Here is a 17,217-nt window from a genome sequence, read left to right as displayed (position 1 = left end):
GATTAATTTGACTATATATTCTGTACATCCACAAGCGCTTGCAGACATGCAGATTGTAACCTAAGCAATACTTGCAGCCCAAGCCGTGCTGAAAATATTTACAGGATCATCCAGCTTGTGCATTTAAACAGTAGAGGGAAATAAAAAATGTGCAGAATCCACCAAGCACACCAAACACAGCTGTTAAATACCAAACTTCTTCTCTGAGTCTACCCTGTGTTGTCCAATGTGGGTCCAGAAATAGCAATGCACATTACCAAGCAGCTCTCTTAAGTGTCTGTGTCTCCTTATATCGCCCCTCCCTTACCATGCCCAGCCTCTTTCTCCTGGCTATAATCCCAGAGGATACAGTAGTTAAGATTGCTACTCAGTTCTTTGTACCCCTATGACAAAAAGTTCAACACTATGAACTGAGCTAAGATGTGTGGGCCGCTTCCTTTCTTCTCATGCATTCTGTGCCTCCTTTAGTCCTTTTCCTTCCTCTTCTGTGTGTTTCCTCCCATTTAAGCCTCATTTATACTTCGGTGTACGACAGTGTCTCATGCTGAAAATCGATCTAAAAGCTCACAACACATGAAGGAGGCGCCTCATTGTGAGCTTGCAAATCTGCTATTTATGGCGCGAGACACCGCCGTACGATGGAGCAAAAGTTGCGCATTAGCCTATGCACACAGTGACATTCTTTGTCTGAAGGACACTGGCGTTCATCCAAAACCTTCCATCGGGCCGGCCCAGCCGTTTAATTGAAACCGTAAAAGAACTTTCTTTGGCACAAAAGCCCTTATGTGGGCTTTGTCGCAATTAGTTTGACCAGAAAGGCCAGCGAACCTGATAAAAAGGGATTAGGAGAAATGTATTGCTGGGATATTATGTTTAGTGTGACACAGGAGGCTGTGGAGGAATTAGCAAGGGCTGGCCCTTCCTGGGTTGGTCCAGCAGAAGGACAAATCATTGATTAATGAAGTGGCAAAGGCTATGTTTCCGCCATGGCTATACAGACCACTTTTATTACAAAAAGAAATCACACCTGTGTGAAGTGAGGGTCTCTCTTATCATTCTCCATTCATTGTCAATGGGAATGTAATGTTTGTGTAGGACAAAGTTTGTGAACATACTGGTACACTTAAAGCTGGATATAGGAGGGGCTATCGGCCCTCAAAAAAACTGTTGGACATTTTTGTATCATTGGCACATTTCAGTGGCAGACACCATAACACTAAACGAATGTACTGTACTCGTCTGACACACAACGAAATGGTTGTTTGGAACATATAGTTCCAAACATATGTTTGGAACTATATGAAATGGCCTATTGTGGAAACGCATCATAACACAATTAAACTGTAAGGCAATCCTGCTGCTGTATGCCTTATTAATAATATATTATATAATATGCGTGAAACTTTTGGATAGTGCAGGTTTTTTAAGGGAAAGATTTATTATTATGGATATAAAAAAGTAAACACTTTGTGATTCTCTGGCAAATAGATGGACATTGTATTCGAACACATACAAACCTGATACAAACTCTTTGTATCAGGTTTGACATGAACACAGAGAATACACACATTTGTAGCTATACAAATGTGTAGCTATTTGTAGATTACACGCAAGTGTAGCTATATGGAATGGAAAATTAATTAAACCCATCTTTTTATTTTTTTTCTTCTTAAAATTGCTAAAAGCACAAATACTTTGATACTATTGATTAAATTGATTATTTGCATTGCAAAACGATACGATACAAAGTCTACGATATTTGCTGTGTACATATCGATATACTTCGATTTTTTTATTAAAATCGATATTTCGAAAAGTTAGGCTCTCTCTCACACGCACACACACACACACACACACACACACCTTTCTGTCTGTCCATCTCAGGTTATCATTTGTTAGCAAATAATGTATATACTCTATACTATAGCAATTTTATTGTATATAACTTACAATCAATTAATATTACTGATCATTATTATACAGTATACTGGTACGTATTATGTCCTCTTTCTTTTGATGCAGTTTGTCCACAGCTGCAATATTAATAATTCCTGAAAGCATCTAATGGCCACTTTTTTGTATGAATTTACTTTACGGTGACATGATTTCAGGGCTTACGCGACACAGAAGCAGGTAGCAGGTTACATTAACGTGGATTAAACGAAGTCTTGCCGCTTGAGCTGAGAAGTTATTCTCAGCTCCATCACAGCGCTGTCCTCAATTCCAAAGCACTCCACTCTAAAATAGACAACCAAATAGAGCAATGCTACTATACATCTGAGGGCTGATTTGTGTCTCTGGTGGAATTAAGCCTGATTTATACCACCTAGTTTGACCATGCTTCCCGACAAGATCAGATGCTGTGAGCAAGCGACACTGAGAAACGTTGTTGTACGGCGGAGTATGAATGAGAATGAAGCTTTACAAATATCAGTTAAAATGTGTTGTTTTAGTAGTCAGTCCCAGTGGATTTTCAAACGTTTTCGTCTCATGGACCCTCATGTATTTGACTTTTTGTGCCAGAGACCCCCAGATGAGACAAGTATACATGTTTGATGCTATATTAACTACTTTTGCTGGGGACTCGCTGGAGGGGGCACCCCCCAAGGACCCCACTTTGAGAACCATGAGATTAAGCATGCTGCTATACCTTTGTCAATACTGAGACATTCTCAGTATTGACAAAGGTATGCCAGCAGAGATGAAATGTCTGTCTCTTGTCACTTGCATTATGTTCTTTAATCAATTTGTATGCGTTACTTTTATGGATGACTTTCATGGGGTGTATTCTCATTTTTCCAGGCGATCCAAATGTCGAGCTGATGTGGACATCCAACATAATGTATATTATTATCTTTGTTTAACAATTTTGATCCTATTGATGATTTAATAATTATAATACTAACAAAATGATTTTAATTTCATTCTCTTCCTCTCATCACAGGTCTGTCCTGATGGAAGCAACTCATCATCAGAATAGAAAACGGAACGGAGAACCCTTCTATAAACACTGCCCCTCAGTGGGTAGAAAACAGTACTGCTCTGTCACACTGTCATCCCAGTTAGACTTTCTCACTATTTAACACACTACCTGCAGAAGCAGCTGAGAAGGTAAGCATACAGTACCAGTTAGGTGATGTAGGCAGGGTACAGTATACTATACTTCAACATTGCTATATATTCCAGATAGTGATGATAATAAAGGTTACAGATGTACTATGGGTAGGACAGCTTCAATATTACTGTGCATAACATTGAGTGTGTAGCCTTTGTTTCAGTACAGTACAGCACCAGGGCTTGAGAGATGTTTCAGTGGGATCCACTGATATAGTAAATAGTGGGTCACTCTAAAATGTCCAGGCTTTCAACATTCACAAATCACTATATTTAAAGAATACTATTGTCTTGAGTGTATACATAGATGTTTATCATGTTCTGTTCTGTTGGAAGGTGCAGTCACTGTCTATAAGTGCTCAAATAATTGACCCCAATCCTAATGAAAACACTAGGTGAAAATCTTAATTAAAAGGTTATCAAAGAAATTGTCAAAAGTAGTAAAAATAGCAGATCTACAAGCTCACAACGATATGGGATGGGAATGCTATGCTAAGACTCAATACATATGTCCACTATAGAGCGCCGAAGTCCTGACGTCACTCACTCATCCCCTGGTTCTGCCTGGTTCACGGAAGTAATTTCTCTATGGAGAATAACATGGGCTCATCTTAAAATCGTTTCATATAAGCATTGTGGTCCAAAAATAAAAAAGCTGTCTCTGCGATATTGTCAGGGAGGTGTCTCTGTATCGTTTGCGACAGTCATATATGATACAGTCTGTTTCTAGCGAAAGATGATTCTTCATATCCATATGAGTGAAACGGCCGGGATGACATGTTTATTTTTCAAACACAGTTATTATATGAGGCAATCTAAAATCCCCCTATGGGGAGGATTACAATGCAAATAAAAAGTACATGAACCCGTGGATTTGCGCCCTCTACTGATATTGACGTCAGACTTCGGTGCGCTATAGTCTCAGAGCCAATAAACCATTAAAACCGGGAAAGCATCTGTGTCATTTTAGTTTTTAGCATTGGCTATTCAAAAATAGCACTTTGTACCACAGTGCAAGCTTGTGCATCTGCTATTTTAGATTTCTTTTTTGAGAAATCTTGAAAGTCTTGAGAACTACTGATGTGTAGAATCGGCCTCATGGTCTTAATGGGATAAACTGTACTGTAGCCTTCACCCTGTCTGTCGATTGTTCTGGTTCTGTTCTGCTGCGTCGCTGTGGTCCCTCATGGTGGGGCGGGTCAGCTGGTGTTGTGAATCAGGCCGCTGAAGTGTCAGACACGGCTTCTTCCCAACACCAGGGTTCCTCCCCACCACACACTGCTGTGGGGATGGGATACGACACACACACACACACACACACACACACACACACACACACACATCCTGCTGCAGAGGACAGCACTGCCACATGGGGCTTCTGAAGCTGCCATTGTTTGCTAATTGTCAGCCACTGTATAGCGAGGGAATATTGCAACAAGGCCACCAGTCTGTCACGTTACTACAAACAATAGGCCCCTTGGCCTTACATCGTGCATCCTTCGTATTTGACATTTGCTGGGATTGTTATTAATTATTATCAAATAAACGCTATATGTTCAGTAAGTGTGATAATAGTCTAAGTGTCCTTTTTTTGCATAATTAAAATGAGATGTTGGTGTGGTTCATGCAGCATTGCAGTGCTAGATTACACACATACAGTATGTATCATTCTCAACAGTATTTAACATACAATTATGTCTGATGAATTGTGAGTGAAAACAGTTGAACGCTAGCCGATGAGAGTCACCTCAGTAAGTGCAGTCACACAACACCAGGTTTATTATTAGCAAATTCAAGCAATAGCATAAGCCAATATATATTCCCATTATGTCCAAAATAATAACAAGTACTTTAGGTAGGTACGTGTCTATAGGTAGGTAGGTAGGCAGGGATAGATAGATAGATAGATAGATTTGCATAAGGGAGACAGAGATACCAAGATAAAGAAGATAAAAGACAATACAACAGACATATGTCGGCCAGAACTCACTGCATCACTGGAATGTTAGGAAGTCACACGAACGATATTGTGACACGCAAATAACAGCGAAACTGCAGTGTTTACACTGCCTTGATGCTGGAGATGAGAGTACACCAGGATGGTCACACACTCTTCTTAATCTGGGCCACTTCATTTAGGTAGGTGATGAAAAGCTTGGTCCCTTCAATGTAGTTGTACCTGTGAGAAATGAAAGAGATATGGAAATATTGAATGACAGATTTAAAAAGAAAGGCGAAGAGTGGCTGTGATATATGGTGTTTGAACGTCAACAGTAATATCTTTGGCCCTTGTCTCATTCAATAGCTGCTGGTTGAAAAGGTCTTGACTAAGCCTATAGAGACCCTCGCAGTCGTCTATGTGTTGCACAGGACAGCTCCCAGTTATGATGTGATGTAATGCAACTGTGCATATACAATACGTCCTGTTGGCCATTGTCCCCCTACATTCCCTCAACTACAAACCTCACCTCCTGTGATTCAACAACCAATTAAGTTCCGCCCACCATGGCCTAAAGAATTGCACCACATTGCTGTTATTTAGTCCCTGTGGGCACCTGAAGTGAGACGCAGAGATGCTCTCCTGCTCAATAACAATTTTAACAACCCACCATGTATCCCTGTGCAGCTGTATATTTCAGTTTGCTGGAGCTGTATCTCTGGTATGTTATCTCTGGAGGCTCTCTCTTTCCTTATAGCGATGTTTGTTGTCAGCCAGTAGTAACTAGTCTAATATTAATGTGTCTGTGCTTGGTATTGTTCTGGTCTTATTACGCATTGTCCCGGTGGCTGCTCTGTTTTGCTTTTGTTTTCATATACACTGTACTGCTTTTATTATTCCCAAAGTTTCTGTGTATACTCTAGGTGAGCTTCTGTGCTGTAGTTGTGTGTATACTCTAGGTGAGCTTCTGTGCTGTAGTTGCAATCTATGTTATGTTTTTCTTTTCTTTTTTACTTCAACCCCATCACTCAACAGGCCTTTTTTTGCCTCATGCCAGCCTCTTATCTAATACTAAATGGATGTCAACTGCTCAGCAGTTAATGTAATTTCTGTTTCCAAATAGTGATCAATATGAATCCATTTACTGTAACATCCGTGGTCCAAAGTGCAGGTTATTTATTTATTTAACCATTATTTAACCAGGAAACATCCTGATTAAACAAAACATCTCTTTTAGAGACATGTCCTCTGTAGTGATCCCATCACCCTCATTATGTCAGTGAAAATTGACTAGCTATTGTATTTAAACAATTTAAATCATCTACTGTATTCATAAGATCCAGTCAAGGAAGAACGGAACTGGTTTATTTTCATATGGCTTCAGAAGCATCTGGAATGTGACATACAATATTAGCTTCAAGGACCTAATAACAGCGGCGTCTTACCTGCTCATTTTCTCGTTCTGGGAGTGTAGCCCGTCATCAAAGCCACCGATGGGCAGCATGATGATGCTTTTCCCTGTCACGTCCTGAAAGGTTCTGGCGATGGGGATGGTCCCACCCTCTCGGATCAGATCAGGCTCCATGTCAAAGACTGTAGGAGGGAAAGACACATCAAGACATCATCAGTCAAGATTGAACAAAAAATCAAGTTCAATTCAAACAATGTCGATGATGTTATGGGAGTTTCTATAACGCTTCTGAAACTAGGTCACTGCTTGGTTATGTGTGTGCGTGCGCATTTGTGTGTTTTTATTAAGAAGGCGAGGTGTGTGTATTTTCAGCATTTCTTTGATTCAAAGCATTTGTGGATGTTATTCCAGGAACAGGATGCCTGAGAGTTTCTGACTGTGTAAAAGAGTCATTGATTAATATTGTGTGTACGTATATGTGGGGTGAGGAAGAGTATATACTACTGTATATATACTGTAACAGAGTCATATTGTGTATGTATATGTGGGGTGAGGAGGAGTATATACTGCACCTTTCTTGATGGCAGTTCTTCCAGCTTCATACAGTGCATGTTTGGTGTCAGCCAGCCAGGGCTTGGCCCCAATGATCATAGTCACCTTTAGCGTATTAGGACTCTTCCTCTTAGCAAAAACTGAATGCAGGTAGTCTGTTACCTAAGAATGAACAGAGAAGATATAAAGATGTACAGCATATAGTTCTGTAGGAGAAAACAATTTACAAGTACAAGCGGATCAGAAAACGACAAACAAAATGGCAAAATGTATTGTTTATCAAATAATATACTCATAACTGAATCTAAAATTGTTGTCCTATAGATGGGACTTTTCATTAGCCGTTGAACTCTAATGATTGCACCCCGATTTACCTGTTTCTTGACCATAGCTGGCTCCATGTCTGGAACTTGTCTGATGGAGAATTTAGCAATAACCTTAGCAGGGATAACAGTCTTAGAGCCAGGAGCAGAGAAGGCCCCCTCAATACCATGGATGGTAACAGTAGGGTAGCGCCACCTATGAGCCAACAAGTCTACCTGCAATAGACAGAGTTATGTGCATGCGCACAAACACCAGATTTTCCTTTTCCTAGATCTACATTACACACTGCAACATACATTGGACTGCAACATATTCATCTCTACAATTCTTCTTTCTTTTTGACATTTCTGAATGTCTACAAAAAATTTTTTTATTCTCACATTTCTGCCATTTATAAATTTGTACTTTTCCTTGGCCATTACATTTCACTGAAAAAATATGTTTTCCTTCCTGTAACCATATCCATATTATGATTGCCAGTGTAAGAGAAACCTGTATTACCTTATTAGTGTACATTAGCTGGCTGACTCCGATCTTGCTCTTGTAGTCGTTGATGTCGAACTCAATATCCTGGTACATCCTCCACTCCTCATCAGACAGAGGAGCCACAGCCTCTCTGATCCCAGGGACCAGGATCTTACCACTGGGACTGATCAGTGTATCTGAGATGTGGAGAATGAAGAGAGACCAGACAAAGCAAGATTAAAAAATACAGGTACAAGCAGCAAGATAATATATACAGATACAGTATACAGTTATAGGACTATACCCTGATACTTGTCTTAGACAGGCACTGTAACCTAATTATAATTAGCAGCGTTTCCTTATGCAGTCAGCTTCTGATACATAACAGCAATGCAGAAATGCAGTAAAATAAAATACAATAAAATGAGGTAAAATAGAACAAGCAAGTATTTTGACATCACAATCATGATGTGTTCTGAGCTTCTATATTTGTATTGGTTTTTTTTTCAATGTCTTTTTTTTATCGATTCGTTTTTATAATCAATTAACCCATTCTGGACGGGAACCCCTTTTGGTGTTTTAACTAAGCATTATGTTATACTTTAGCTATTGAAAAATAGCAGATCTACAAGCTCATAGCGCGCCACTCGGGTCTGCTATTTTTGAAAATGTTCGACGTCAGGCCTAAATGGGTAAAAACGATGAGTTCAATTCACTGTTGCAAACCCTTCTTCATACTGCTGCATGGTGCCGACATTGAAAAGACAGAGGAGAGCTCCCAGGGCTCCAGAGAGGAGACAGACACAGACTGCCTTCAGTCCAGTAGATAAGAGGAGCTGCACTCACCCAGAATGCCGATGAGGTCTGTCATAGGTTCAATCACTGTGCCCCCATACACGCCTGAATGTAAATCTTGCTTGGGTCCTCCTACCTGCAAACAGTAAACACACACCAACACATATTGTCAGCTGTACTGTATGCCCTCAGGAACATGGAAGAGAACTAGTTCTATACTAATTACAACATCATATGATCTGTGATGTGCTTTGTATGTTCCTCGATATGCACTGCTATAGCTTTCATGTGGATATGCACTGCACTATGATTATTAGAACTCATAAATGTAATGCATTATAGCAATGCTACAATAGGCCTACCACATTCTAAAGCCGTTCCCAATGGTTGTTTATGAGGCCAAGTACAAATGAATTAATCTGCGTACAACACTTCAGTTATAAGCACCCATGACTCATGAGTAGTAATGCTTCAATGATAGCATTTCAGAATGACTTATACAGTCTAATAATACTAATTGCTGGTCACTACCTGACCTTTTCTTTTGTCCAGGATCACAGTCTATTACGATTTTCATAGTTAACTTGTAATATATATATAATCTAATATACACACATACTCATTTTATAGTGCATTTATAATCACTGATTTTTTTAAGTCAGTTGCTGTCATACACGCATGCACGCACAGTGTTACCAACATTTTTATTCACTCTTTATTTAACCAGAAAGATAATTTATGAAAAATGTTGTATTTACAAAGACGTTCAGACAAGCAATCAAACACACGCACATGCACGCACACACGCACGCATGCATGCATACAAGCAAGTGTAGAATACAAAATATACACAATTTAACAAGTAACTTGCCAATAACGTGTGTAACCATACTATACTGTATACCTCAGCAAAGAAGTAGCAGTTGCCTCTGGTGCCATAGGTGAGTGCAGGTCGCCTGCTGAGCCAGCCACAGTCTGAGATGATGATGAAATCCACATCAGAGAAGAAGGTGTCACGCTGGGCCAGGATCATGGCATCCAAGCCATTGGAGCCTGTCTCCTCCATCCCCTCAACTACAAACTTCACATTCACCGGCAGCTCCTGGTGGAGTAATTTCACTTTTATTTTGGTTGTACTTAAACCTTCTATCTAGAGTAGACTTATAGGCCTACACTGGACCTGAGTTGGTGCTTGGACTGTTTTGTACAATCTACACTATATAAGGGCTCTATTTTCATCCATGCTAAACCCCTTATCCTAAATCCCCCTTTCTTTTACTATTTTGAAAAACATCTTTGAATAGTTCAACTAGCCGATCTACATCGACACGTTGTGAGCTTGTAGATCGGTTATTTCATTATTCAAATATAGTGGTTAAATGACTACAATTAGATAAACATGAACATATTGCATGATGATTGTAATATGTTGTTGAATGAAAATCTTCAAAATGCCAGGTTCCTACTTGATTCAATTATAAATATAAATGTATTACATTTTTCAAAGTCTGTGAAGTCAGCAGATAGTGAAAAGTGAACCGTACTGTAGCTAATTTGAGTGCCAACTGCAATCTGTAAGATTCCTGCACATACAGTACTAGTATAGGTAATGCTTTTTGATGACCATACATATCTTTTTTTATCTACGTACTACTTCCTGATGTAGGACATATACTGTGTATGGAAAGAGACTTTTAAAATGGTAGTAATAGACTACTGCAGTGACTTTGCAGAAACGGTTTGGCTGATACTCTCCCTTGCCTGAACTTCCCTGAAGGCATCAAGTTCCTTTCCACATCATGTCTGCAGCATTTTCCTTGTCTTTAATGGCCTACAGGCTAATAAATAGTACTAATCTATAATTGTCTTCTTTGCCCAAGGGCTCCCCCCTTACCTCTCTGCATTTGAAATATTTTTCTAGACAAACATGTTTTACAAAGTAGTACTTTAATTTGCTCTCAGTTAAGGTCACAGTGCCTCTTAGTGGCCATTTGTGTCCATCCCAAAATTTGCTTAAAGGACCACTTCACCACTTTTCAACCTATCTTCATATAATAGGTCCTCACTAATAATCATGAAAAAATGGCGTCTGTGTCTCATAGGAGGGCTGTGGGCAGTTCAGAAACCGTCTTCCAGTGACATCATCGATGGGGAATACAAGCTAATAAAAACTACAGGCTTTCTAGTCCTGAAAAGTTGCAATGCGAAAATGGAAGCCATCGTTCTCACGATAAAGAAAATCTAAACATTTTTGTGAAAGAATCTTGTTTAAAAAATAATCTGCCTAATGATGATGTCACTGGAAAACGGTTTCTAAACTGCCCACAGCCCTCCTATGAGACACAGACTGAGTAGAAAAAAATCGTGCCATTTTATCATGATTATTAGTGAGGACCTATTATACCAGTAAGACGCGCAAACGCGGGAAGCGAACGCAGCTCCACATATTTGGGTTTTTTTAAGATTTATTTTTAAGTTATTATTTTTTTAAGTTAAGTTATTTTTAAGTTAAGTTTTTAACTTAGCCATAACCATATAAGGAGTCCCCAAAGCAGCTATACGTCCAAATATGGAGTGTGTTGCATCAATCACAAACAAATCACTCAGCTCCATATATGGGCACAAAGGGGGGACACACGGACACACAGACAGACAGACAGACAGACAGACAGACATGATCTGCTAGGTCTCATAGTAAGTGCTCACTAGTTCGCAATCACTGCGTTCGCAATGAAGATAGGTTGAAAAGTGGTGAAGTGGTCCTTTAAATGGAGAATGGCATAGAAACAACAACAACTAGAACTGCACTCTGCCGAGTGCATACTTGCTTGTTGCACACTAGTAGGCCATAAATGGCCTACTAGTGCGCAAGCAGAGCGCGCAAGTACTTTCGACCGCTGGAAAGTATCACATCTCAGTATCTGGTCATCTGTATAATCTGGTCCCAGCAGATACCACATTACGTCATCTTTGAGAGCTGGGACCAGAGTACACGGTGTGTATATGTATGACTAGCTCTCAGTGATGACGTAAGAGATATGGTCATCTGTGTAGTCTGGTCCCAGCAGACCAGGCACAGATTTACAAATTACAAATCACATTACAACTACATACAGAGTATGTAGTTGTAATTTGATTAGCAGTATACTGTGGTTACTTGGTTCCAAAAAGTGAAGACAAGTTTTCTTCAACGGTAAATCTGTGCCTGGTTTGCTGGGACTAGTTACAACATTACGTCATCCTTGAGAGAGTACATGGTGTGTATATGACGTAATGTTGTAACTTGTAACTTGTAACTTGTAACTAGTCCCAGCAAACCAGGCACAGACTGTATGTAGTTGTTCTAGTTACAACTACATACAGAGTATGTAGTTGTAATTTGATTAGCAGTATACTGTGGTTACTTGGTTCCAAAAAGTGAAGACAAGTTTTCTTCAACGGTAAATCTGTGCCTGGTTTGCTGGGACTAGTTACAACATTACGTCATCCTTGAGAGAGTACATGGTGTGTATATGACGTAATGTTGTAACTTGTAACTTGTAACTTGTAACATTACGTCATATACACACCATGTACTCTCTCAAGGATGACGTAATGTTGTAACTAGTCCCAGCAAACCAGGCACAGATTTACCGTTGAAGAAAACTTGGCTTCACTTCGAAGAGACCAAGCGAAACGATTACTTGCGCGCTCTGCTTGCGCAAATAACAAACACAGGTTTACATTTGATCTGATGCACATCCAGCAAGTAAAGAGTGATCCTAAGATCTTAATGTATTTGAATGTTTTCTGACCATGTTGAGGGCTTGGTAAGCTTCCACCGCATGCATCCAGGCTAAGACTGGTGCCTTGTTGTCTGAAGCCCCTCTCCCATACAGATTACCTTCCAACACAATGATGCAACATGAATATCAACATGAATAACACGCTATCCATTTGTTATACAGATGCATACTTCTGTTGCTCTACAAGCTGTTTGACATTGTCAGACATTGTCATGTATGATTTTAACATTAATTGTGACCAAAAGAAGACAATCTGTAAAATGTGGTGGAGGTGTTACTATAGCACTTACTTACCATTAATGTCAGTTAAGTTGTAAGGTTCTGTTGCCCAGCCATCTTCTACCTTAGCTGGCTGGACATCCACATGGCCATAGACACATACTGTGTTTTTGTTGGGGTCACTGCCAAACTGGCCAGTCACTACTTTAGGTAAGGCCAACGTCTGACCATCAGGAAGCTGAACGGACCAGAGAGAACAAAATGGTTAATGCAGTGGTGGATAATCTTTTCAGGGCCCACTTGAAAATCTGAAAGCCGCTCCAGACAGGTCTATCTGACATTAACAAATCTACATTTTCAGAGCATGTTTATTTTAACTAGAGTGGTGCCCGTGGCGTGGGGCCTCTACAGCGGTGGCCATTGGGCACTGGCCTACTTGGAACGATGTAAGTTGGAAATGCATGCCCCACCCAGATAATATGTGTTGGAGCCTCTACTGTGGTGCCCAATAATATTGGGCACTCTGGCCTACTTGGAACGATCCAAGTTGGAAATGCATGCCCCACCCTTATGTCTGTGTCCCTTTTATGCCCATATATGGAGTTCTTTATCAGGCATGTCCAAATATGGAGTCTATGCAGACGTCAGAATGATGTCAGAACAGGCCAGCTCCATATATGGACCCTGGGCAGGGGCCCTGGACAGGGGCCCTGGACAGGGGCCCTGTCCAGAGCCCGGACAGAGGACCTTTTGGGGCGGTTCTGGACAACCGTGGGTCCGACTGACTTGACACCTGCCACTGCACCCCCTGCGGTGGTGTGGCACGCGTGTGTCAAATTTGAAGTCGGTGGGGCGAACGGTTCTCGAGTTACGTGGATTGCAGACAGACAGACAGACAGACAGACAGACAGACAGACAGACAGACAGACAGACAGACAGACAGAAAGACAGACAGACAGACAGACAGACAGACAGACAGACAGACAGACAGACAGACAGACAGACAGACAGACAGACAGACAGACAGACAGACAGACAGACAGACAGACAGACAGACAGAGACATGGTGCATATATAGATAGATGATGACTGAATCAAATTCCTCCTATCTGAGATCTGAAACTAAATGAAGGCATTTGAAATTAAATCATGTTGTAATAATAGGGAGACAAAGCTTTGAGCAGAATAGAATAGGAATTTAATTTGATCAAGTGGAAGGATCGATCCACTCCTGTGTGAAATGACTCAATCACTGACCTCTTGTAGCCCAATATCCACTAGCTGCACATTCCCTCCCATTGACCTGAGCTTCTGCGCCGTCATCTCCATCATGCGATGGAGTTCTGACCTCTTCAGGACATCACTGGAGTCACTCTCCACTGCCACCCAGTCACGCAGAGCCTGCAGGAAACAAGTGCAATCTGAAAGTGCAATGCACTAAGGTAGACTAGGGGGCCCTAATGCGAAAAGGTGAATGGTGTTGTATTGATGATGTCATGAGGTCAAAGGAGAAGAAAGAGGAAGTAAAGAAGTGAACACAGGGTATGAAGCTGCCTTGTCTGTGTGCACTTTATTTGATACGAGAATACAACAACATGCACACAGTACATCCAAGTATTTTGAATCACTGTAAGTTGTCATTATTTTGCTTCTTTTTTTTTTTTAATAGTCAAAATCTACGAATGTTCAAAATAGTCAATCAACCTAATAGCCTACTTGTTATGAGCTTATAGATCGCCTATTTTGTTTTTAAACATAATTATTATGTTACATATTTACATAAAAAAGGTGTCCTGGAGTAAAGTGAACTGATATATTACTGTACCTCTACATATTCTTCTTGATGGCTGTCAACATACTGTGCCAGCTCCTCAAACTGGAACGCATGCACAGAGGAAATGACCAGCAGAATGGAAGGCAGCAGCAAGAGTGTCATCTGTTGATAAAGTCAGTTTGGTACATAATGCTTCTGTATCTTCCTCTCATTTTAAAAGCTGTCATACTCTCCCTGTAAGCAAAATCAAAGGGTTCAAACTAAAGTAGGGATGTCCCGATCACGTTATGTTGCTTTCCGATCTGATTCCGATCATTTGATTTTGAGTATTTGCCGATACCGATTTTTCCGATCCGATATTTACATTTTTAAAGGGCACTTATAGCAAAAGGCCGATGCACACCTCAAAAGGCTGGTGACAGGTGCGTAGGGCAATAGAGCATAATGAAAAGGATATCTTTGAAAGACAAAGAAGAGGTCCCTCATCAGGACAGACAATGTATAGGACACTTATGCCATATCAAAATTGTACAATATCGAAAATCACAGACAATATCCAGTCTAATGATATGGATATAATATTGATACTATAGGGATGTCCCGATCACATTTTTTTTCTCCCGATCCGATTCCGATAATTTGAAAATGACGTGATAGTCCCTGATTACCGATCACGTGATCGGATCGGGACAGTTCAAAGATGTATATTGTAGAATCAGTCCCAAGCCTTCTTACAACTGACCTTAAAAACCCTACTAAAATGAGATTTCTAGCACCTCATTGCCCAGATCCCAAAAAGAGTAAATGTAACATTCATGTGATGACATGAATGCCTTTGCATTCTAAATCTCAGAGTCTTAAACACTTTGTTTTCCAGAGGGACCAAGCAGTTGTCTTACCTTGGCTCTTATGGAGGGGGCATGTGACAGTCTCCTCTGCCAGGCTTACTGTGGCCACTTGTTGTTGTCGGTGTTCTTATATACCATCGCCTCCCATTATACCTCCTGCACGGCCCCGGGGTTGTGAGGTCAAACGTTTCCTGGATCCGTGCCAGAACAGCTGACAATTTGGATTTATTTCTTGCTGACAGGCACAAGAATTAAACTCAAACTATTGATCTCCCTCCAAGAATGCACGCTGGGATGTTCAGCAGGAACAAAAGCACAGAGTGAAAGGGGGTGAAATGAAAATAACTCCTGGTGTTTGTGATCCCCAGGTAACTTCAGGCAAAACAGCAGTAAAGCTTTTGCAGTACAATATGTGACAAGTATCCTGTTGTGTGGAATTATAAGGTCTTAACCCCTTAAGATCAACATATCATGATGTTGTGCGGCGCTACATTTTTTCTTTATATTTTTTGCCTGTGCCCAAAATAGGTTGAACGTTTGACATGCAACCATGTTAGCCTTATGAACCAATTTTGTCATGCAATCAAAATGGTATGCATAAATGCATTGTTAAAGGCCTACTAGTACTAGGTATAATGGTCACGTGTGTGTGTGTGTGTGTGTGTGTGTGTGTGTGTGTGTGTGTGTGTGTGTTTGTGTGTGCGTGCATGCGTGTGTTTGTGTGTGTGTGTGTGTGTGTGTGTGTGTGCGTGCGTGTGACGTGTGTGTGTGTGTGTGTGTGTGTGTGTGTGTGTGTGTGTGTGTGTGTGTGTGTGCGTGCGCATGTGTGCGTGCGCATGTGTGCATGTGCGTGCACGTGTGTGTGTGTGTGTGTGTCATTCAGTCACAGTGCCACATGTCATTCAGTGCTACTTCACCCCTTATTACAACCATATCTTATTTTAATTATGTTTAGCACACAAGAAACACTTTCCTCGGGATTTTATGTTTGTAATATGTGTTTTAAGATATTTAGATATTATATAGTCATGATGCCATATGTTCATGACCAAACACCTGTCATGAAAATGTGGTCTCACTTCCTTCCTGGACTATAAAGTCACACCTCCATGCAGCCTCCCCCCTCTCCACAAGGAGGGTAAGTGCATAGTGAATATTGTGCCTCTGTCTGGTCCAGGTCATGCTACACACACCGTCACCAAGTGGACACCTAGCTCAACACAACCATAAGCATAACCGGGACTATATTCACTCAACAACACTCATCCAATCAGGTCTCATTAAATCAGGTCTCATTAAATCTTTACAGTCCTCTCACAGCTTGAGATCTAATCATGGATCCAATTGTTCATAAAATACCTTAATCCCGTCACTGTCTCGTGTGAATTGGATAGATTGTCCTTGTTAAAGACTTCCTGATCCTTGAAGTGGCCCAGTGTGAGAGAGGATGTGGCCCCAATGATTCACTCCAATTGTTTCCACCAAACAAATGAATGAATGAATGAATTACGTGTGTTTGTGTGTAGGCTCGCTCACGCCGCGTTCGAGCCGTGCACATACGTGTAGGTGTATGTCTAGTCTATCTATGGCTGGTCTGCCTGTGCCTGACTTTCATTTATGAGCTTGGGTACTTTTATGTATTAGTGGAAAGATTTAGGTTGGTACCTGGGAAACAGATTAAATGCATTCCTCTGAGATTAAACCCTGGCTAATAAAATTAGCAAACAGTAAAAGAAAAGAAAGGGGAGAAAACGCAACAACAAATGTCTAATTTATAGAGGGGAAAGTGAGAAAATGGAGCCCAGAGAGTTTAAATTAAGAGAAGAGGATTAACAACAAGCTAGTTCTCAATTTAAATACAGAAGCACACTCAAATGTTTACTTGACACTTGTGTTTGGAGACACAAAGGAGACTCTTTGTGATTGCTTTGATGCACTCAAATGTTAAAATGCCTTGGAGAAAGAATGGGTCTGAAGATGTGTTTTTACAT

General features: G+C 40.6%; 1 protein-coding gene across 1 annotated transcript; it reads right to left on the bottom strand.

Moving 5' to 3' along the window:
* Positions 1-4,891: 4,891 nt before the first annotated feature.
* On the bottom strand, positions 4,892-15,306 carry cndp1 (carnosine dipeptidase 1). The gene is made up of 12 exons (XM_080769257.1): positions 15,278-15,306; positions 14,430-14,540; positions 13,862-14,005; positions 12,680-12,842; positions 12,395-12,483; positions 9,505-9,702; positions 8,652-8,736; positions 7,842-8,002; positions 7,391-7,555; positions 7,037-7,178; positions 6,499-6,646; positions 4,892-5,293 (listed from the first exon to the last, which is right to left on the bottom strand). Exons 2-12 carry the CDS (start codon positions 14,538-14,540, stop codon positions 5,218-5,220), a joined length of 1,482 nt encoding a protein of 493 aa, XP_080625383.1. The 5' UTR covers positions 15,278-15,306; the 3' UTR covers positions 4,892-5,217.
* Between the last annotated feature and the right edge of the window lie 1,911 nt (positions 15,307-17,217).

Source organism: Protomyctophum bolini, assembly GCF_963924005.1.
Source record: "Protomyctophum bolini genome assembly, chromosome: 7".
NCBI classification, from domain to species: Eukaryota; Metazoa; Chordata; class Actinopteri; order Myctophiformes; family Myctophidae; genus Protomyctophum; species Protomyctophum bolini.
This window is presented reverse-complemented; position numbering and strand designations above follow the sequence as displayed.

What these genes read in the sequence shown, in the direction of transcription:
- cndp1 (XM_080769257.1), bottom strand. Translation starts at nt 14,540, where the DNA reads ATGACACTCTTGCTGCTGCCTTCCATTCTGCTGGTCATTTCCTCTGTG. An exon ending in ATCAAGAAGAATATGTAGAG is followed by an intron (nt 14,006 to 14,429) that starts GTACAGTAATAT and finishes TGTTTCCTGCAG; the next exon opens with GCTCTGCGTGACTGGGTGGC. An exon ending in CAGCTATGGTCAAGAAACAG is followed by an intron (nt 7,179 to 7,390) that starts GTAAATCGGGGT and finishes GTTCATTCTTAG; the next exon opens with GTAACAGACTACCTGCATTC.